Source organism: Haemorhous mexicanus, chromosome 13 (assembly GCF_027477595.1).
Source record: "Haemorhous mexicanus isolate bHaeMex1 chromosome 13, bHaeMex1.pri, whole genome shotgun sequence".
Taxonomy (NCBI): Eukaryota; Metazoa; Chordata; class Aves; order Passeriformes; family Fringillidae; genus Haemorhous; species Haemorhous mexicanus.
This window is the reverse complement of record NC_082353.1, coordinates 8,162,594-8,185,695: the sequence shown is the minus strand read 5'-3', so window position 1 is coordinate 8,185,695 and position 23,102 is coordinate 8,162,594. Positions and strand designations below refer to the sequence as shown.

The 23,102-nt window shown below is 39.8% G+C and overlaps 1 protein-coding gene across 1 annotated transcript in view; it reads right to left on the bottom strand.

The window, feature by feature from the left end:
* THSD4 (thrombospondin type 1 domain containing 4) overlaps nucleotides 1–23,102 on the bottom strand; it is a 92,263-nt gene that overhangs the window by 10,184 nt on the left and 58,977 nt on the right. The window contains exons 3-9 of the mRNA XM_059858222.1: nucleotides 19,279–19,454; nucleotides 15,429–15,525; nucleotides 14,322–14,564; nucleotides 11,941–12,070; nucleotides 10,984–11,188; nucleotides 10,517–10,690; nucleotides 810–983 (exon numbers count right to left, since the gene is read on the bottom strand). Coding sequence (XP_059714205.1) covers nucleotides 810–983; nucleotides 10,517–10,690; nucleotides 10,984–11,188; nucleotides 11,941–12,070; nucleotides 14,322–14,564; nucleotides 15,429–15,525; nucleotides 19,279–19,454 — 1,199 coding nt within the window. The remainder of the gene's footprint in view (nucleotides 1–809; nucleotides 984–10,516; nucleotides 10,691–10,983; nucleotides 11,189–11,940; nucleotides 12,071–14,321; nucleotides 14,565–15,428; nucleotides 15,526–19,278; nucleotides 19,455–23,102) is intronic.

Genomic DNA, 23,102 nt, shown 5'->3' with positions numbered 1-23,102 from the left:
GGACTGTGGGATCTGCTGTGCAGTGAGTTAACAGCACAGTTCCACCAAGTGCTTGTGAAGCTCCACCAAGCAGTCCCAAAGGTTCTCCAGGCAATGCCAGAGCCCACACAAAGACAGAAGAAATGTTCATTCTGAACAAGGGCTACCAGATGTGGATGAAGGGAAGCATTTACTTTGAGGACAGAGTATCACTATAGAGGCCACTAACCAAAATTTGTTCTTTTGCCTATTGTAATGGCTTTCAGTACAACAATGCCAAAGCTAACTTTTGGACTTAGCCATTGCTTTTTGCCTTCTTTATCTTTTGGAAATGTCATATGCATACATATGTATAGGTATGTATCTCCCTGCATTTATGCACCATCACAAAGGCTCGACTTTAAGAATTTCAAATCCACTGCTTTAAGGTTTACCTGAACATGCTGAGCAGAATTCTGTCACCATTCTTTTCATAAATACACTGGGTCAGTAGGTGAAAAACAAAAAATGAAGATAGAGAGGAGAAGAAAAACATTTTTTTTTTTCTTTTCATCAAAGTAAAAAAACTCAGCACATGCTGAAAAGTATTGAACATCAGCTCAGTAAAATACAGGGAAAAATACCAAATAATACTCTAGAGAGAAATACTCTAGATACCAAATAGCTATACTTGGTATCTAGAGTATTTTGATATTCTAAAATACCAAAAAATACTCTAGAGAGATGAAGAAATACCTTATGGCACACATCTTTATTGAATCAGAATACAAGTTTAAAGTAAAATGCCAGTAGAAAAGCAACAGATAAGTCAGATTTGGTGCCTGCCTTACCTGTGTCCAGCCCCCAGCAAACCACTCCACCTTGCCGGCGCAGGGCCCGTTGTTGCAGGGCGTTGTTTCCGCGGGTCTGTTGCTGCCGCAGCCCTCCAGGGGCAGGCTGCTGACGTGGTTGGTCATGCAGAGCACGGAGCGAGTGCGGATCCCGTCCCCGCACTCCGCCGAGCACTGCGAGAGACACAACAGGGGCACCTGTGAGCCCTCAGACTGCACAGCCTTGGGAAGGATGGAAGCTTGACAGGAAAGTCTCACAGATATGTGTGCTTGGCAGAAAGATTTTTAAATGTAGAATCCGAAGAAGGAATAGAGATGGAAGCAAGTTTTGACATAGAAGAAAAGAACTGCTGAGCCAGTCTTACTGGGTAACCAAGGAGGCAAAGGGTGTGTTCGTTAGAAGGGGTTTGTATGGCTTAGAGCAAAGGATAAACCCACCCCAAACAAGAAGATGTTTTTACCAAGCAGAAAGATAGCACAGGCAAACAAGTCAGCAAATGCTGCAAGTAGAAAAAAGGTCTCAGAATTTTCCAGTGCAAGAAAACTGAAAAACAACTTCTAGCTTAAACTGTCATGTACTAACTTTTGGTGACTGGAGAACAGTAACATGAATATGGTAATTACAGTAGTTATGACAGGCTATAGATAAAAGTTAAGGTATAGATTGGTTCTAGTGTATTAAGATGCTCAGCAAAGAAAAGTATATAATGCAATGTAACCAAAACCAAAGGGTCTCCAGGCCTGCCTGCAGCTGGAGCTGACAGCTGCAGGCACAGGCTCTGTCACCCACGACCCTGGACTGCTGTAACCTCTTGGATGGAATAAACTGCATTTTGGAGAGTGGCCCAGAGTCCCACACCCCTCATTTAGGCTCTTACAGCACAGGGAATAACAATGACAGTCATGGAAGTTAAGTCATTTCTTTCATTCAATGTCAATTATTTTTACTTGTAATTCAGCTGCAGCAAATTGTCTAACAGTCTGAAAACACAACAAGCAATACCTGTCTTTACAGTCAAAAAACAAAAGGATTAGCTAAGAAAGAAATCCCTTGGTTTACAGCTTTTTGTCAGCTTTCTTACTTTTCCTTTCTTCTTCCTGTCCATAAATTCTTCCAGTTTTCATTTTATTAATCTTTCTTCACATTAATTAGTAGCTCTGAGAACGGGTAATTCCAATAAAAATAGGACAGCAGTCCTATTTCAGCCTTTGTTTTGCTCTCCGGGTTTCTCCTCCAAGCGTTCAAGCTGTCAGCCAGGTGCATCTTACACTGGCTGAAAGGACAACTCAGGAGAACTCTGAGGGCTGTGGCACTGGGAGTAAAGTGACTGCACAGCACATCCTGGGACTCCTCTATAGAAAAAACTGACAGAGTCTGACAGCACAGTGAAGTAGAAGAATATGAATTATTTTGACAGGTCATTTCAAAAGATTCAGGTAAGTCCTCAGTAAGTAACTGTAACTACCAGGAGTTATTGCCCAGCCTGTTTCAACTAAAGTTTTAAAGTTGTTTTAGGAGAGGTGGCTGTAGAAGCTTATGTCCATTCAATGTTGCTTTTTAATGATATGACTTTCCAGTAACTAACGTTCACCATTCTGAAAATTACACTGCTAAATTCTGAAAGCTCTTACTACATAAGTGATATGCAGATTTTTATGTCACCCATTCAGAGACAGTATGCATGTCACTCACAAATCACAGGATAAATTCCATTTATGCCCTTAGAGTTTGCTCTTTCATCTATTGAAGCAGGAAAGTATCTGGTATTTCACTGTCCGAAGGAGCATCAAACTACTGACATTTAAAAAACAAAAACATGCCAAGGAAATAAAGTCTTGTGTTTGACTGTTCCTTTGTTGCTTAATTATTTCTTGATCTTCCCTTTTGTGTTCTGTTAAAATGCATTTAGCATTCCATGTATAGACCATTTACAAAGAAGAAAAACCTATATGCAGCTCACTGAAAGATATGTACACAATGGAATTTAAACAAAGCAATTATATGTCACATGCAAAGAAACCCACAAATAAATATGTAATATATGATAGAAAAATATGCATTTGATTGCTATTTCAGATTTTATTTTTAACATACAATGTAATTAGGAGAAACTGTGCTTTACTTCCACAATGGAGCACCACATTCCTTGTGAATAATTATAACTCTGCATTAGAACATTAAAAAAATGTATTGACTAAGAATGAGTCAAAAAACTGGTAATGAGACACAAAGTTGACCATTAACTTGATTTAGCTGCCATTGGTAACAATGTCAGGGCTCACTTCCAATAGTTCAGCTGCAAAACAGCAGATGCCATGACAACACCACTATGAACAACAGAACCAGCAACACAGTCACTCATCTTCCTGAGAGCCCAGGGGCTGACAATGCCGTTGGTAGCAAACTGCTCTTTACTCACTTGCAGGGAAGAACACTGGTTACTTGTGTGAAACATGTAGTCATGTTACACTTATTTCACTGATACAGAATAGAAAACCACTTTTCCTATCAGCAAGTTGATTTCTTTCACAAGATGTTCAAATAGAATAGCAAAGCTTTACTGAAATGGAATGAGAACTAAAGAAGTGATTCATCTCTTTAGAAGCAATTTTTCTAACAAAGTACAATTTTGGAAAAAGTAGAAATTCAGGTTTCTTCCTCCATCTGCAAGATCAAGTAATTAAGCATCTCTTAAATGACGCCTAGAAATAACATAATGAACCTTTTCTGTTGGTGGTGCACAACAAAATTTTCCCCCTTCGAGCAGGTATGTAAAATAGATTCACCTCCTCAGCAAACCAATTTCATGGCTAAGGAGGCCTTTTCAAGGTAAAGTGGTAAAATATTGAAACTACAAGAATAATGTAAATTGTGCTAGTAGTGAACATTTTCCTGGTCACATAAACCACAACTAAACTACAACTAAACTGCACCCATTTCAGACAGGCCACTCACAGGTGAGCTCAGCCCCACACCCTGGCTCCCACTCAAACCTACAGAAACCAATTCTGTGGCTGTTCCTATTCCAAGTGTGTCCAATTACATTAAGCAGAGAGAACTCATGCATATACTCTGCAAATACTTTTCTTATTGATAACTAATTTTCATTTGACAACCTAGTTTGCTTTTCTGCTTTTCAAATGAGAGCTGGGAACAAATTTAGTCTGTAAAGGCATCCAGAATATCTCTCTAGTCTTATGTTTTAAATGATTATGTTATGAACCAGGCTTGCATATCAAATAACAGAGGAAATACCAAATGGGAAGGTATAGGGTTGTTCCACTCTCTGCTGCAAGATTTTACTACAGATTAACTACCCTCTAAGGATTTACAAAGCAAACTTAAACCTGAATGTTTCACATTATGCATTTGTTTTTTCATGTTTTTATCTCCTTTTCAGCAAAAAATCTTCTCTGTGAAAATCATGGATTTCTAAGGTCCAAGGCAGGGTGTAGGGAGTTGGATAATGAAACTTTTCCCCTTGTTTTTCACAACTGACACACCCATTACTTTCAAATTGGCGCCATTGATTTGTTGCATTAATACATAGTAACTGCCATAACCTAACATTGTGAAACATGAGGAACTTTCACAAGCTGCAACTTTATTCTGGTCCTATTATTAAAGATATTTTGTTTCACAGTCTTGTTTTAATTGGCACGAATTCCTCAGAAACCTCCGTCTGTATTTTAAGGAGTCTGCCATTTTTCCTCTTCCTGAGGTCCTTCCCTCATGAGTTCAATTTCAGAAGCTTTCCATACCCATTAAAAACTAAAAATAAAACCCCTCATCCAGGTCTCTGATACTTGTTGGAAAGCAACTGAGCAGCAGTCCAGGAAAATAAGGCAAGTTCCTGCAAACTTGGAAAACTGTGAGTGGAAGACTGAATTTTTGTGACAGCTACAAGACAAGGGCAGAGCAAAAAAATCCCTTTGAGCAGTGCCAGTTCCCCTTCACTGATGTGCCAGCCCTACTCATTACACTCAAATGGGGCAGCGGAGCACAGGAGAGTGGCAGCAGGAATTCTCCTGGGCCTCCAGGGAGCTTTCACACAGGACACAGCATCACTGCTAGCCTTAATTAAAGTTTTAAATAACAACCAATTGAGTTTGAGTAAACCACCCCCATTTGTGCAGGATTTCTCTCTACCACACTTTTAACCTTCGTCACTTTAACTATGTCCCACAAGACAGTAAGGACTTTTACAGTCATCTGCCTGATGTTACTGCAAACAAACAAACAAAAAAAAATTAAAAATCTATGTTTCAAATACATTTATAAAACTCCTTAGCATTATTTGACCTACTCTGAGAAAATCCATTTCAGAAGGGATTTTAGACAGATTATGTAACCTTTGTTTTTCCAATAATACACTCAGAATTGTATTTCAGAAGATCACTTCTGCCACAGCAGACTGGGGCAGATTTTCAAAAGACATAAACCCACTGAGAGCTGCCTTGATTTCTTACAAAAAAAAAAAGAAATTAAAAAGGGAGTGAAGGAAGAAATATCTTTTGGCACTGTGAAAACATTTTCTGATACCTAGATTGAAATAGTTTCCCTTCAGAGTGCACCTATGCATGCAGCAGCTCCATGGCACCCTCCAAGCCCAGCACCAAGGTCCCCTCAGTGATCAGCAGCAGGGAAGGCACCGCTGTGCTCTGGCTCCCACTGTGCCCCTACCTGCAGAGCTGCCAGCACTGCCCAGGGCCCGAGTGCACCAGCACTCTGAAGGGGCCCTGCCCAGCCTCACCTGGCCAGGCAGGCCCTGCTCAAGTCCCAGCTCTCCCTTCAATCTCTGCTCCATCCCAGGTTTCCTCAGAGAGGTGCCTTGCCCAGCCACAGCCTGCCCTTCCACGCTCCCTCCCCCCGGGACTGGCTCCCAGCCCGAGCCTGGCCCTGCCCCAGGGTGGCTGGGCTGGCTCTGACCCCGGGCTCTGTCCCTGCTCTGACCCTGAGCCTGACCTTGCCCCTGCCTCGTCACTGATCTTGCCTGACAAGCTGGACCCTGCCTGCCCCCTCCTTGTGACACTGGGCCACAGGTACAGCCAGGCAGGCTGCAGGGGCTGAACTGGGGCAAAGCCAGGCCAGGTCACAAGGAAACACAAATCTCTGTAGACCTTGGCCACCCTTCTATCACATCTTCCTGGCTGAATGCTTCACTGCAAATATGAAGTGAGTTACATATTTATACGTAAGGAATGCAAACCTTCTATTTCCATATAAATACCACATGAAATCAATGAAAAGGGTATTTTATCTTGCTTTTATTTTATACTAAAACAAATAATGTTTTAGTATAAAATAACTAACTCTTGCACAAGCTTAATGGTGATTTTTCTTTTTCCCCCAAGATTCAGGAGATTTAAAGTGAAGTATCCAGATTTAAATAAAAAGCAGTGAAAGAATAGTGTAAGCTACAATATTCATTGGTAGTTCCAGATTTGACTGGTCAACAAACACACTTGAACCTTTTAGGCAATGTTTAGAATTGAGAGGAATAATTCATTGTTTTTATGAAGTTCTCCTTTTACTACAGTTCTCTTGCAGGAGAATATTACAGAAGCATTGCTGTTACTCCTTTTAATGAAGAGTGAAATCCAGAGCATGTGTTTGGTTTGTTTTGATTATGTTCCCTGATGTGCAGCATTTTTTCTTTCTTCCCAAGATTTTATTTTGGCCGCAGAATCTCATTAACATCTAAGAATTGTTTGTATTTTGGCTTCTTTTCTAAGTAGGCTCTAAACATAAAATGAGAAACAAATGAACAGAGGAGATGGCAATGACGAATAAAGAAAAATGCAGGAGGGAAATGCTCCAGTTAGCTGGAAGGAAACATTGGTGAGTCTCCCATTGCTGTAAATCAGGAGAATGCAGTTTCCCTCTCCTGACCCATAGGAGAAATAAACTTTCCAGCAATTAGAGCTGTCAAAGAATCAGTCATGTGAAATGTTTGCAAGAATCTCATCTGCTCCCATCAATCCCATTTTGTTGCTAAGTTCAGTAAGGTTCACCAGATTTACTCTACTGATTAATGGACACTGTTTGGTGGAACTCTGCTGCTTTAATGCAGGATGACATCTTTAGAGAATTATGAGACAGGAAGCAATCTTTCTACAAATGCACATAAAAATATCACAAAAGTTTGTCCAGACTCTCTATAGGCAAAAGAGGTTAAGGATCATATAGAAGTCAAAGCCATGAAACTTTAGTTAATTGTCTTATTTATGCTCAAGATAGAGCAATAAATGCAAAGACAGGCACAGACAAAGTAAGATCAACGAGTTTCACTTTGCTACTACAGATTTCAACCTGTAATCTTTTCCATTGAAGTGGGTGAAAATATCTGCTTCTCTCAAGACTGAGCCTGGGGGTTCAATAGATGGTGTTTAGACCTATTTCCCATACAAGGAACAAGAGCATACACTTTTCAGAAAAGAAGTGTTTGTTTCCCAAGAATTAATTGCTTTTCCTCCCTTCCTTTCCAGAGCACACATGGTGGCCACACACCTTGTTTGTGAAATATGCACTCAATGGACTCTGATACCTGTTTATCAAAATACCACAAATCAAGAACTGCATTGTCTTAGGAACATGAAGGGGTTTTTAATTACATATATAAAAATTCACTGTGTGCAGAAACCAACACCAAGGAGGTCAATGCCATGGGGCGAAACAGGTGGCCCATAAAATACATAAATACATTGTGGGAAAACAAGACTGGAGAACAGGCAAGAAGGCAGCCAAGTGTTATTTACAGGGTAAAGCAACATATAGCCCACCCCTGGGAAGGAAACACAACTCCTACACACAAATTTGTATATGCTCTACACATTTTTTAAGTGCATATATGTAATATTGCTGAAGTCACACTTAGGGAAAGTAACGATATAATCATCTAGTTCAGAACCACAGAAACTATTAATGATAATATAGGCAACTAGCGTGATTTCTGCATCCATTAAAACTTTGCATGGTCTCAGTAAAATAAGAAGACACAACATCTTTTCGCCATTCCTACATTAGACCATGTTCTTTTCTCAAAACGGTGTTACAGAATACCCATGTCAAATTATCCTGAAATTGAACATCTGCTGCTAGCAAAGACAATGGTAATTTTTTATGTTGCTGTGGTTTTTTCTTGATGTTTTGCTAGTTAACCAAGGCTATATTGTAATAGCCCATGCATCCCATCAATCCAGACAGGGAAGTCTGATCTACCCCTTGCTGAAAGAGGAAGTATGTGCCTAACCAATCTCTGACAAGCTTCTGGAAATCTCTACTTGCTGCATGTACAACTGTACACATGAAGTGTTTTCAAAGTGGGTTCAGAAAAGGCCTTCTCTTCCAGCTGTAACTAAGTTTGAACTCAACCATTTCAAAGTTCCAAAAGTTATGATAAGTTCTTTTACCTCTTATTTCTAGGCATGGCTGAAATGTCAAAATACAATGGGCAAGACTGTTCTGTGGTATTTCCAGCTGGGACTTGAAGTAGGCATGTAATAAATCTCACAAAGAAGGTCTGTTCTTGTGAGATTTCCACCACAGTTTTGCAGACTCAAGAGGTTTGAACAAGCTTTTTTAAAGCATTTGAACTTTTGGCTGCTTATCTGAACCATTTGTGGCTGCCCATCGCTGATCTATGCTTATTGCTGAAGTGTGGTTTGGCTTCAAGTACTTTTTAAGGAATTGTTTTGGGAAATGACACATGCAAAGCCCATACACCTGGGAATGACCATTTCTATTCCATGACAGAATTCTTTTTTTGTTTTTCAACAGAAACACACTCCTCTGCAAAGAAAGAGAAATTTCTGCTCCTAAGCTGCAGCTCTTTCAAGGCACAAGAAGACAGCTAATGGCCAAGAGCCTGACCTTGCAAAGCTGTTCACTGCTGCTGTACTTCATTGCCTGCCCCTGAATGTCTCAACATCTCAGTTATGAGGTATGTGTGAATCTTAGGAGATCCTGCATGTTTCACCTCAAATCTACTTTTTTCCTAAAATAAGCTGTTTCTTACATCCTCTTTGTGAATCAAACTCCAAACCCACTCCTGGCAGAAGTGATGGTGAATAATGCCAACTACAGTAGCAAGCATTTGGAAGAAATTAATCTGTACACTTATATAAACTGAGAAGGTAACAAAATCCATTCTTTACTCTCCAGCCCTAAAAAGTCTGTGGTAAAAAAAAAAAAACCTCCAACATTTTCCACATTACCTGCTTCACTTCTACGTCTCATTTAACACGTATAAATAAGCATAATAACATTCTATAGTTATAACCTTCAGCTCAAAAGCTGCTTTTAATTCTGCAGAGGACTAAATATCAATGTAAAATATTCAAGAGGATGGTGCTAGAGTTTTCACTGCAATGTCTGTGCTTTATGTGGTAGAACTGCACTGGATGATAGCAGCTGGGCAAAACGATGTCTTTGAGGGTATAATGGATTTAACAGCACCGTACAAAGAACAAATCTATGAGGAAAAAAAAAGGCAGGAAAAAAAAAGCACTGCCATTTCCCTACAGCAAAATCTTTGCCCTTTGCACCTAATACCTCAGCTTCTCCTGGTATCATTCTGTCCATACTATGCAGGAGCATACACTGGGAAAAAAAGTCACTATGACACAGATTAAGTAGTCTATATTATTGTTTTCTTTAAAGAATCTATTTGAGTTGTCTGAGGGCTGAAAATTTAGCAGACCTTGTAACAAGAGTCTGATCAGCCTTTTAAAGTTCTGTGACATAGCAGGTACCTGCCCTGCTTGTAAAGTTCCTGCTCCATCTCGGCATCTAAACCACGTGGAAAATCTTCTGAGTGTCCAAACTAATGCCCAGCCTGTGAGCCTGACATTCCTGGCTCTCAGAGGTACTATTACAAAGTGGTCCAAACAATGAAATCATGAAGTTATGAATGTAATCTTACAGCTTCACTGATAAATTATGTTATTTGTCTGTCAAAACAAAGACAGACTGAAGGCTGAACTTGCCTACAGATGAAACTGATATGCAAGCATCCACAAGAGGGACCAAAATATCAGGCTTTTCTTAGCCCATGTTTGTAGCCCATGTTTTTTCTTAATGAAAGCATATAAATATCACCACTGAACAACAACTCTGAGCCCAATCACGATACAAGTTAAATAAACTCTGGTTTTCCTGCTTTCATGCAGAGAATCTGACTCATTGGAAGAAAATTAACCCTGACATCCACATTCACAAAATACAAGAGCCTGAATCAAGTATTCATCACTTTATGAAGTTGTTCTCCTCTTTTCACACCTATGAGATAATTGGTTTATGGACTGAACTTAAACCCAGACAACAGGCCTCAAATCTATATCCCTTAAAAAACCAGTGGGGAAACTTTTAAGAGTCTGAATCTCAAGACTCAGCACTAAGCAAGAAGAATAATAAATCTCAGCACACTCAACATTTTGGAAAGTTCAGACTCAGAGTCAATTCTAAGTCTGGACATTTGGCCATGTATGCACAGGCTTGCCCTTTCTATGCATTCTTGTATCTTAACACAAACTCAAGAAGCCCTTGGGATCATTATTTTTTTGTTTGCTTTTGCCCGTTTAAAAGACCAAGAATAAACATGAAAAATAAGATTACTCCTTTTATGGCTGTACCAATGTGTATTTTTAAAATTCTGATGCTCTTGTTTTAGAAGGTTTGGCAGCATAAAGATACTGAGAAGCCTTACCCTGTCACTCCATTCTGTAAGGAACCAGCTCTTGGCACAGGGGCCCATGTCACAGTTCTCGATGTCATTTGGCCGCAGCTTCATGTTACATTCCTCATCATCGACAATGTCCCCAAGGTTGCTGACACACTTCACATCTCGAGTCCTCTGCCCCACTCCACAAGGCACTGAACACTGTGACAAAAGGGAGGCTGCATTAGGACTCTGTGCAAGGACTGCAGTGGTTTACCAGGGAGCTGGGATCATACAGTTCATTCATTTATTCCTGCTAAGATATCTTTCTGGTTAGGAAACCGATGGTCGTAGTCAAGCAGGGATTTATTGAACTAAGATTTGCTTATTTCCCAGGTTTTTAATATTCCACTTTGTTTTAAACAGAACCAAATTAACATTTGATTAGTGATACCTGGAGGAAAATTTGAATTCTTTCTGAGGTGTTCTACCCCAAATGAATGGATCCTACTTACTGAGGTCCACTCTGTCCTGATCTGCCACTCGCTGCAGATCTTGAGCTGGCAGGTGCTGGTGGTGTCAGGCTTCTCCAGGTGCTGGCAGCGGTACTGCTGCACTGTCAGCGTGCGGTTGGCGTAGATCTGCCGGCACAGGATCTGCCGGTGCTGCATTCCCAGCCCGCACGTTTTGCTGCACTCAGACCACTCCCCTATATCCCAGCTGAAGTGAAAAAAAAAAAAAAAAGGATATCTTTGTTCCACAAAGAATTCTCTAACACTGATCTTAACAGAATTGAAATGACATGATTCTTATGCTGGTCCAGAATCCTATAAAATCCCACTTCAGTCCCTGTGTGTCAGCGATCCCTTCGGAGGCACCATCACACACTTGCTCACACAGCCTTCCTGCAGAGGCTGGTAATTATGAGCTGGATACAGATTGCACAGTTCACGGTCTCAAGACATATTACAAATGTTGCTCAAGCCTGTAACTGCTACTTGGTTTTTAAAAGAATCTGTCTATAATATATATTACTGCTCTAATGACACTTCTGAAAATATTTAATATGTGCTGTATTTTTCTGCAGCAAAGGCTCTAAAAGACAACGACACAAAAATCACGAAATGCATCCAGGCACTCATTCATCAGTAAAACTGAAATAGTAAATGATAAGCAATGAACAAATATAATTAACTTTAGAGACTGAAAAAATTTCTAGATAGATCCTTGTCATTCCAAAATTTCACTGTATTTATTCAGTCACCTTTGTATAAATATGTTATTTTCAGTTTTTTCTTTACAAGCATGAAGACACAGACACACACTTAAAGGAAGTATCTAAAATGTTTACTCATTTTATTTCAGAAATCTTGTATTTAGAAAGTCAAACTACTTTCCTACTTAGACTAGCCCCCTTGACATGCAAGATCTCAATGATACTGGGATATTTCACTCAAGTTATAGTATCTTACAAAGCAGGGCATGGGAAGAGGTTGCAGGCCTCCTCTTCTGGAATGGGTTTAGTGCTGCTATCACAGTAACCCTCAGGTACCTCCTCGTGAGTGATTCTGTTGACGCAGTGGAAAATTGGGTACTGTGATCCTGAAATTAAACAGTCAATGAGGTAAAGAATTGCAAAACACTCTGCAGCAATGACAGCAGCATCCAAGGTTGATGCAGAAAGCAAAAGTGTAAATTGGCATCAGGAAATACAGACAAAGGTTTAATCCAACATTTCCAAATGTAAGAGCTGACAGGATGTGGTAGCAGTTTCTGCACTGTCCAAATTCCAGCAGATCTATTTGCTCAGTCATCTTAAATGGAAATCTAGGACAAGAGATGGTGGCAGTTCTCATGGGAAGCATTTTCACTTGGTAAAAAAAAAGATAATAGAGTCTTTTTCTAAGCCAAAGTTTTACAAACGTGGTTTGAAATCTCTCTGGTTTTCATCAAAACTGTTAATTTAGCCTCCCTTTTCTTTAGGTAGCACAAAAATAACTTATTTTTTCTTCTTGCAACTTGGAATTTCCTAAGGTCATTTAACTTTGGTGGACTTATAAAAAAATAATTAAAAACCATCATCTCTATTTCTGCATGAAGAAATAAAGTAGAAGAAAATGGAAAACATAGAGGAAAGAAAAAGGCAGAAAGTGTCCTATACTGAATGATGCAAAATGAAAACAAAGCCTTCAACAGTACAGATTTTTTTTTTTCCTGATTTTTCCACTCCTTTCTTTGTCAGCCTGCATAACCTAGTTTGGCTTGAAATGCCTTAGGGCCATCAGAGAGTCAGGGGCATCTGATCAAGACCACAAGAAATGTTCATACAGTCTCAATAGTCTCACGATCCAGCTGTCAAGATCCAGTTTCTTTTGAATTTAACTTAATCAGAACATGCACACATTCTTCATAAAATGGGAAAAGAGACACTTATTTCTGACAGCTCTGTTGCTAAATTTCATGGATTAAATAGGAGGCTGAAATTAATTTATTTTATTTTATTTTTTTTTAAAGTCCTAGAGTTTTGCTATCTTCATTTTGACTCAGATTTCATTAATACCACTGCCAAGGGTGACCAGATCTCTGCAGAAAGGACAAAAACATGTGCCAATATTGATCAAGGCCACAGCACACACAACCAAGATTTCTATAACGGAAAGGAAGAACACATTTACCCTGATGTGTTCCTGCAACTGCACCATAAATTACCTGATTTGGATACTGAAATTCACCTTGAATATGGAATTCAGTCACTCAGCAGTTGATACAGACTGATTACTGCTAGCCAATAATCAGACACAATTATGGATTCTGCCTAGATGACTTGTACTAAAAGCACAGTGTGCTTAAATGCCAACTAAAATATTTTTCTCCACAAAAGGGCTGACTTAAGGAAGTCTGAATTTTACTGGTAGTATTTTAGCTCTAGTACTTTTGCAGTAATTTCTCCAAGTAGTTTTCTTTTTTTTTTTTTTTTTAACTGAGAAGCAATTTTGATTGCTATCAATATTGCTGGATTTTTTTCAGCTGTCTGTAGCTATAACATGCACACCCACCTGGCCTTGGACCAAATTTAAAGTGTCTTCTCAAACTAATTAGGAAGCAAATGTTCTATGTGTATATGAACTGGTGACAGTCAGCTGAGCTCCCACACTGGTACATGTTTATTTTAAACCTCTGCAGTTTTATGGTATGGTGGTGGGTGGCTATGCTTAGTACAAAAGATTTCACTTTTACCATCACAAAAACTTATTCTTCCAAGTAATTGCTTGTGTTCTGCATTATTGAATCTGTGGTCACTGTGAATGTCTGGCAGCAAAGCTTAATCTCTGCAGTATATGCAAGCACTTTATGAACCAATTCCCAAAAGTTCACCAGGCTCTTTCCATCCCTTTTCCTTCCCACTTCTTCCCTGTTAAAACCTCAGACTTCTGTAGTCACATCAGTGCTGCCCCAGCAACATCCAGTGAGACAAAGATAAGTCTGATGAAACACCTGTGAAACCTTCCCAGGAAGGTCAGAAAACTGTTGACAAAGACACAAAAAGCACAGTGGGTGTATCTGACAAAGCTGGAGAGGCAAAAGGAATGGTAAAGAATGCCAAAGGATGCTGAGGAAAGTAGCTGTGTATCAAGGGCATGGGAGAGAGCAGCTTGCCATAAATGCTGAAATATTTCCTTTCAGAGGCAAATGCCATATCTTTCCTTATAATTTCCATGCTTTCTATTTTTAATTTAGCTGGTTTTACTGATTTAAACATAAGCACAGGTAACAGCAGTGACGTGACCTTTGGTTGTAAGAGAACAGAAAACAGCAGGTCCAACAATGCCTTGTGCACACACAAAGCACTTACCTTTCCCACATGTAGTAGTGCACTCAGTTTTTCCAACCTGTTTCCAGTTGTGTTCTCGGTTTTGTCTTGGTGGTTGCATAGCAGGCACCTGGTTTTCCGGCTGATGAGAAGGAAATCTTCCTGGCTGAATAACTGGAAAAGTTCCAGCTGACTGTCCAGTGAGAATGTCTGTCTCTCTATGCAAATCCTCATCCTCACGACCTGTACTTTCTGGCATTCCTAACTGACCATTCAGCGGCTCCCCTGATGATGGACAATACCAGAAAAGTAAAATAATGAGCCTATTAGTCTGTGGTATGATTCTCTAATAATTAGAACTGGAGAATCACTAAACTTGGAAGCAGCTTTAATCTGCTATGTAGAGACTGCCTAATAGTGACCTGTAAAGATTGTGTTGTTTTAAACTACGATAACCAAGTCTTAGCCAGCAAGTACATTAAAAACTAAAAACTGAAGAATCTCCAAAGACAACATAGAGTTAATGCACCCAGTGTCAAAATTTCCCAAAGCATTTTTGTTTTGTTCCATGCTCTGCATTCTGTGCCTCCCCATGTCACAGCACAGCTGCTCCTCATTATGAACATACCAAACACTCAGAAATTTGTCAAAGCAAGTCACGAACATTAAAGCAAGGACCAAATTCACTTGCAAAGTTTCTCCTGTCCTTCAGAATTGTGGGTATGTACACACAGCACATACCCACAGCTCAGGCAGGAGCTGCCCACATTGTTGCTTGGGAAGAGAACACTGTTCTGTTTGATCCTCTCCAGTTGCAAGAGGAAAGGGGAACTGTGGAGGGTTGTTTTAAATTATCTCAGAAAGAAAAACACTCTGAAAATAAAGATCATGTTCTATTTCATTTCTGAGACATGGTTACAACACTTCTACTCAAAGCAGTAATCTTTCCAGCTAAAGCATAATAAACCCTGCCAGTTTTAATTCACTGAAGTTTTACTAAATCTATGGTGAGTTCTCATTCAACATGTAGGTTGAAATTCTGGGCCTCTCCCACATCAATGACAGCATTTACACTAATTCATTGGTAAGAATTTCTCCATTAGCTTATTAAGTAGCAAAAAGTGATAAAAGGAAATGGTGGCATTTTACCTGGCCTCCTGTGAGCAAGCAACTGAGGACTAATGACATTGTCTCCTGGAATGATATACTCATAATGTATACCCGGGTTAGGCTGCTGATGAATCATCTAAAAAGAAAACCAGCCACACATTCAGTTCTTCCACTTGTTATGTCACTAATACTTAAATATCAACTTAAACTGATCAGCTACATAGCATTATTTATCACAGGTTGGGATAGAAGCAATGGTTAATGACTGTCTCCAAAAAGTGCAAAAAGAAGAAAATACAAATTACTGCTTGCAAAGAAGAAAATGCAAGCTCCTGTGTTTGCAAACTGAGCTAGTTTTTGATGGCAGAGAAACCGTTTGTCTACATCTTCTTTGAAAAACCTAAGACTGTCATGCTTGGGCCAAGGTGTGCTGTGGGCTGCAGCAGCCACAGCCTCCCCCTCAGCAAGGGGAGCAGCAGAGGCTCAGACCAGGCCTCAGCAGCAGAAGAGATGGTCCTAAGGTCATCAAAACACTTTTAGATAGCAGGGACTTGACAGATGCCTGAGGAAACAAAAGCAAAGAAGAAACAAAGCAGAAAAAACAAAACATCACAAGCTCCAGCCCTGCACAAGCAGCCTACTGCACTTTTCCAGGTTCCCCAGCGGCTCAGGGGACACCTGCAGACAGCACACACACACTGCTCTGTGCCCATCACAAAGCTGCTGCTCCCTCCAACACCTGCAGCTCTCTCAGCACCCCATGGAGCCCCAGCAACCCACCAGTTCAAACTGGGGCTATCCTGCTGCCCTGCCCAGGAGCACTGCCCAGCAAAGATCAGGGAGTAGATGCCAAAAGCCCATGGACCTGCTGCAGCAGCAGCTGAAGATCGCCCACAGCCCTCCTGCATCCTTCCATATTCATCTTCAACTGAACCAAGATGCCTTACAGAACACAAGTCTATCAATGCGTTCTTTATGAAACACAGGCAGGAACCAGAAGGTTTTCTCCTTTAAATGTGAAAACGAAGCTCAGGGTTTTCAGAATGCTGCTGCACAAGCCCATGTGAGCTGACAGGAGCGTGACTCTGACAGTCACTGTTACACTGGGTGTGCTTGTTTAGGCAGTTGGGCATAATAGGACCTGAGAAAGATACAACTTTAGGACAGCTTCTATAAACTGTCAGCAGCACACTCCATTCCCAAGTGAATCCTACTGCACTGCTGCTCTAGCCTGAGCACACCCACACTACAAACACAGGGGTGTCGTGAGCTGACAGTTCCACCACTTTAGCTCTGATTACTTCAGTACTGCTACTACTGACACATATGTTCTAGCCTGAACTCTCTGTGGAGATTAGTGGGATAAAAGCCTCAGACTACACTCAAAGTACTTTTTAAAACCAAACCAAATCAAACCAGAACACAAACAAACAAAACCCCAAACCAACAAAGCCACAAGCAAACACCACAGCTACCTCTGGCTTTTTGGTTCTCACCAATGAATCTCATGGTTTCATGGACCTAGAAGTAAAATGTCCTGCTATCCTAATGGCCCAGTGACCCAGGAGAGGACAACTAATGCTTCAAGGCTTCACTAAATTCACATCTATTAATACCAACTAGGGATTCAGACTTCTGTTTTAACTTATGTCAAAATCACTCTTTCCTTTGCCAAATATAATAGCTGTTCCTCTAAACGCTGTCGCCTAGAGAGTATTCACTTTTCTGAACCAGCTAATAATGCACTGCCTGCAATATTTTTTTTTTAAGGTTGGGTCCTTCCAATGTCACTTTCTTATCCAAAAAATACACCCTCTTTGTGGTCCTGAGAGAACCAAGAACTGTGAACTAACTTCCCCTTCCAGAGCCAGGACCCTGTTCTTCAGATGGTTCCAGGAACAACTTCCCACTGGTCCCCATGTGATGGTTTTTCCATCATATTTCTCAAAACAACTGACAGGCATATTTTAGACAGAGCTTAACTGATGAAGTCCCTAATTAGCATATTGTTCCAGCTTTCCTGCAGGAAAATACCTGAAATGATAGAACAGTTTTACTTTGACTTAGTGGACCTAAGTCGTTGGAGCAATGTATACTTCACACTTGGACAGAACTTGCATCTCTTTTTCTTGTTACTTATAATCTCCTGTAAATCAGAAAGCTTTTCACTTTGTATTTTAGAGTGGAAGAAAGAAAGCGTGATCTCAGAAAAACAGAACAGAAGCCATTTGGAGTTCCCATCTGCAAATCTCTTCATTCTTCTACACAGAGCATAAAGATCATGAGTATGGGTGAATGGAGATCAGGCACTGTAAGATGAAGTCTGAAAAAAGACATCTGGATCTGCTTGGCTACATTTCAAACCTGGGAGACAGGCTGTGTCATACTGACCATTGATTTTCTTGCATCTAGCACTATTCACCTCGATCTTCCCACAATATATTAAAAAAGAGACTAAACAATCATTTTATACTGCATTGTAGTACTCCTCCTATCAACCAGAAACATCTCTGGTGAGAGTCCTGTCAAATCACAAGTGGCAATCCACAGGAGCAGCCACAGAACAAAGCTGGCAAAGCGACACCCATCATGGCAGCTTTCTTACACTCCCTAAGCCTAAACCAAAACATTACAATATCAAACATAAAACCAAACATCAAACAACATCAAAACTTATGGCTTTTTTATGATATTACTTTGGAAATGTTTAATCCATTTCCTAACCCATTTCTCCCTGGGTCATTACATACTAGGCATTAATTGGCTGAACATAAAAACTCAGGGCCAAGCCTCAACTCACAAACCCTGCAACCTCACAAAAACACAAACATCCGAAAAACACAGAGTCTGCACTGCACAGTTTAGGAGCCCAATTGTTTATTTTTCCAGGCTTTTCCCAGTCATTCATTACAATCAATTGGAAAAGAAGTTTGGATCAGTTGGACTTGATGATCTTAGAGGTTTTTTTCAACCTTAATGATTCTAGTGCTAACATAATTATTACATTGCTTTATTAGATACCATATAGCAGATGGGGAATAACTTTGCCAACATCTAACTTTTCCCAGCTTAGTAATCACAGTAGTTACTAATTTTTCTATGAAATTATCCAGCACATTCATTTTTCTACCTTGCATTGCACTCAAGGTCAAAAAAGCCTGTATGAAAGAATCATATATTCAGTTAATTTATTTTTTTCAAGAAATGAATTTTACTGTGTGGGAGTGTATAATCTCAGAACACACCACTTATCTTGGAAGAAGCTGTAATCAATTCCAGTTATGTTTTTTATTTCAGTACGATGAACTAAGAATCCATCCCAACTGAAGCAAAAAGCTTTCTGAATATTTCTCCCTCTTAGACACAATTTGTCTTCTGTCTTCTTTTCTCAAACAGCCATTATCTATGGTCTCCCATCACAGCTTCATATTAAAACTGCCCTGCTTCAAATCCTACATTCTATAGGTTTATGGACTTGTTTCTTTTTAAGGAAACTGAGATGGTGAGAGGCCTTGTCTGGCTCAAGTATTTGCTTCTTCACTGCAGAATTAAACTATACCAACTTTGTTTCAATAGGAAAGTATCCAGAAAAAAATCCAGTTCACAAAAGAAAAGCCTTGAACATTTGTATGCCTTATTTCTACTTTACTGAGCAAGCTCAATTGGTTTTACTGGATCAGTTAAGTTTGAGAGAAAAAGGCTTGATGCAGATTTCCTATGATCTGGAGCAAAACGGATACCACAGCAAACAAGTGTAAAATATCAAAACTAACATTTCAAAATGAAAGCAACAAAGTGTTGGTACTGAATACCACTTTAGTGTTGTGTGTTAACCACAAACTGAACAATTTCTTTTCCATCAGGAAGAATAATGTAAATACTAACTCACATAGACATCAAGGACTTCATTTGTTGGCCCATCAGCCAGAAAGGACTCCCCTGCAGTGCTGGAGATCTCATTGGGGCGTCTGTAGGTGAACATTGTGCCACCTCCCTCGTACCTGCCCGGCCGGTCGATGGCCCAGTTGCCGTTGATGATGGAGCGTCCCGAGCGGCTCCGCAGGGCTGCAGGGGACACAAACACAAGCACGTGGTCACAGGAGAGCCCCTTCCCACACTGCTGCCCAGCCAGCTCCCCACAGCTGCACAGAACACTCTCAGGTACTCCTGATGCCAGGCAACCAAGCTGGTGAAAAGAACAGTTCTATTAGTAAAAAACTCAACAAATCAAGCACAAACCAAACTTACAAAACTGTGTCTCAACCCTTTGTATGTTTATGCTGTAGGAAAAGAAAGAAAAATCAAAGACAGCTTGGAAGCCTTTTCCAACAGTTTCTCCCAGGTGGCCACGTGACTCTCAGCCAGCCAGCAGCACACACAACACACACAGATGCCAAGGAAGTGGTTTTCCTGCACTTTCTTCCCATTGCCTGGACTATTTTGTAATTTAGGCAGAACAAGTCACAGAGTCAGATACACAAAACCAGTGCATTACACAATGCAGAAGGACCAAACAATGAAGGAGCACATGAGTACCCTGAGTTGCCAAATGCTCCTGTTATTCTTCATGATGCCCTTTGGCTGGTCCCTCCACTTCCTTTTCAGAACAAGATTGTCAGAACATCTGCAGAGTCCTGACCTGCAGCACTGCTTGGAGTGCTGAGCATTCTGAAAATGCTCTGTGGGATCACCTGCACAAAGAAAGTGACTTGCAAATCAGATACTAGCCAGGGATTGATAAAATATGGATTCAATGTCTCGCTGGCAGTGCCTTCCACTTGTGATTATGGGCTAGTCACTGGTTTGGTGACATAGGAGCCTCTGTTCCTCCTCATTCCCATTTTCTTTATTTGTCTATGTGACTATAATTTTCAGTCCTTAAGGTCAGAAACTCCTGCCACATATATGCATAATTTATGCAATATTAAAGCTGCATTATTTTAAATAAATAAATAAATAAATAAATAAATAAATAAATAAGTTTTAAAAAAATAAATACATATAGAGAGGCTGAAACCCTATCAGACATTGCTTAGGTACACAGGAATGACACAACCCTTTCTCTAAAGGCTCTACTCACAGATTTTCAATTTTATTACAAAAGAATTTTCTTTTAAACAAAATCTAGTCATACCCTTGGCTGTATCTTGCTTGGCAATTTACTTTTTAAAATAAAAATTCAAGGTACCAGCTTTGAACTTAAAAAAATTTAAGGTCAAGGACCCAGTTATTCCAATTTGCTTCTTCTTCACCCTGTCTCAACAACAGTGATACTCAGTTAAAATGCTCTCAGCATTACACACAACTATTTATGCTACTAGGAAAAACTTACATGCATGGCCTAAATGATGGGAAATTAAATTTATGCTACTAATTCCAAAGTAATACACATTAGAGTCAAAACTCTTATTTTGTTGTACATATTCCAGACATCTGAATTAACTTAACTAATCAACAGAAGCAGTCTTTGTGCTTTGCTGCAGGACTCAGAACAGAATGTCCCATGAGAAGGGACAGTGACACTCCCTTGTCTTGCTAGGTTGTAAAATTCAAAATCTTTTGACTTGGAGAGGTTGCTGCTGACTACCCAACTATTTATAATTTGCTTAATATTGATGAAGTATTTTTATAAAAGCAAAAATGTCAATGAATTTAATGGCTTTGGATCAGACCCTGTAAATGCAATCACACATTTTGAACTTTTATTTTACTTAATGCTACATGTTTATTTTCCCAAGAGCTGCCATACATTCACTTGCTTCCTAGGTCTCATTACTGACATGCCAACAAAACAACCTCTATACTGTGGACATTACTTGAAAAATATTTTATACAACATCAGCCATGGAAACGGCTTCATCATTCCTCATATGGTGCTGAGAGGAAAAATTGCAGCTCAAAAAATATTGCACACAGGCTAAATAGGAAATCCAGTCACATTATTTGCTATTTATACCTTTTAACTTTTTAATTCAAACAACTATGGATTAAAAACTTCTGCAAAATGTATTGGAGACTGATTTTACATTGGTTTATTAATGTGGAACACTTCCTTAATTTTATGATCTGAGTATTTTTTTCTTAGATTGATGCTAAACAAATAAGAGAAATGAATCATCAAGAGCTCAAGAAAAAAAAAGAGAGCTGGCTAAGACGAAATTGTTATTAATAATGAAGCTGTAGAAAGATGGCTGTCTGAAAAACTGAGTGCACATTAAACTTTCATTTCAAATCCATCATATGACACTTTTGAAAGAGGCCTCTCCATAAAAAGGGAAAATGTGCTTCTTTTATGTTTTGATCACTCTGCATCCACCACCTCAAGTCTGCCTCCTGAAAAATTGTTATGGTGCTAATATTTTTAGCCAAACCATGAAAGATTATGAGAAGCTTTGCCATTAAGTCCTCATGAGGAATTCCTCATACATGCTGTAGCTCATTTAATCTATCTTTCATCTTGGAAACAGCTTTTAACTAAAACGGTGTTGTTTACAGTGGCCTTCAATAATATTTTGCATGAGTGATATGGAGTCTTTCAGGACACAATTCTGATTAACTTCTCCATATTAGCAGTTTGATATATACCTTAGGTGTCTTGCTGATTGACTCCTATTTTTCTAACCATATCTGAAGAGAAATATTTTAGGTGTGGGTGTTGTACCCAAATAGGCACAGTACCAATAATAAAAAGAAACTTCTTAAATCTGGCAACAGCACTAACATGCAGAGCAATAGAGTATATTTTTCTGTCCTAAGGCTTTTCTGTCTGGGAGAACAGTGTTCTAAGTCCTATTAAATTGCTTTACAAGCCCTATTAAGGCTGTAGACAGCCAGAATTGAAGTTCTTTCCCATACACATGAAGAGTCTCCCATTTGGTCCTGACCCACAGAGAGTGAAGCAGGGAGCAGTTCCTCCCTCTGGGAACAGCCTTGCAACTGTGGCCAGTGGAAATCCAGGTCAAGGCTTGGCTGCTGGAGTCCACTGCAAATGTCTCACTGGTGATTTAATCCAGGGAACCTGCACAAGCTGCAGATGCACTCAAGGTGCAAGTCAGAGACTGAAAAGACATCATAAAATGTTCTCTGATAAAGGTCCTCAACAAAAGCACCTGCAACAGGTGAGTGGGTGAGATGGATGGGGCTCTTTCTCTCTGCAGTGGCTTTGCAGCTGCCAATCAAAAATCAAAGCATCTTACAGGCAAAGTGCAGCAACTTTCTTATTTTTACACCATAAGCACAATTTTTATTTGACACATCACGTTTGAAGCATTTTCCCTTGTATTTTATTTTAACAAGCTTTTAAAGATTTAATCCTGTTGCTGTTATATTGAATTAAAGTACAAGAATGTCTTGGCCATAGTAGCTTTCTGTAGAAACACCACTTTCCCAGCACCTTTACAGAAAGTGCCCAGATAACAGCTGCAGTAAATATTCAGACTACTTCTGAGTAACCAGTTTGATGAAAGAAGTGAAAGAAACATGCAACTTCTCCTGTTTATCTTTCCTGCACAAAAATACATTATATGGAGCTTTCAGAGACAAATCTAAAATATTCACATACTGCATTATAAAAATCAGTGCAGGGTGGTGCATCTTGTACAGCTGAGCCCCACAGATAGCCTTTGGTGACATCTCCTGGGAGGCAAGTCAGCTGGCTTCATGGTACAAACCACGAGGAATGCAACTGGAAGAGAAACTTGGAAGGGAAGGGCT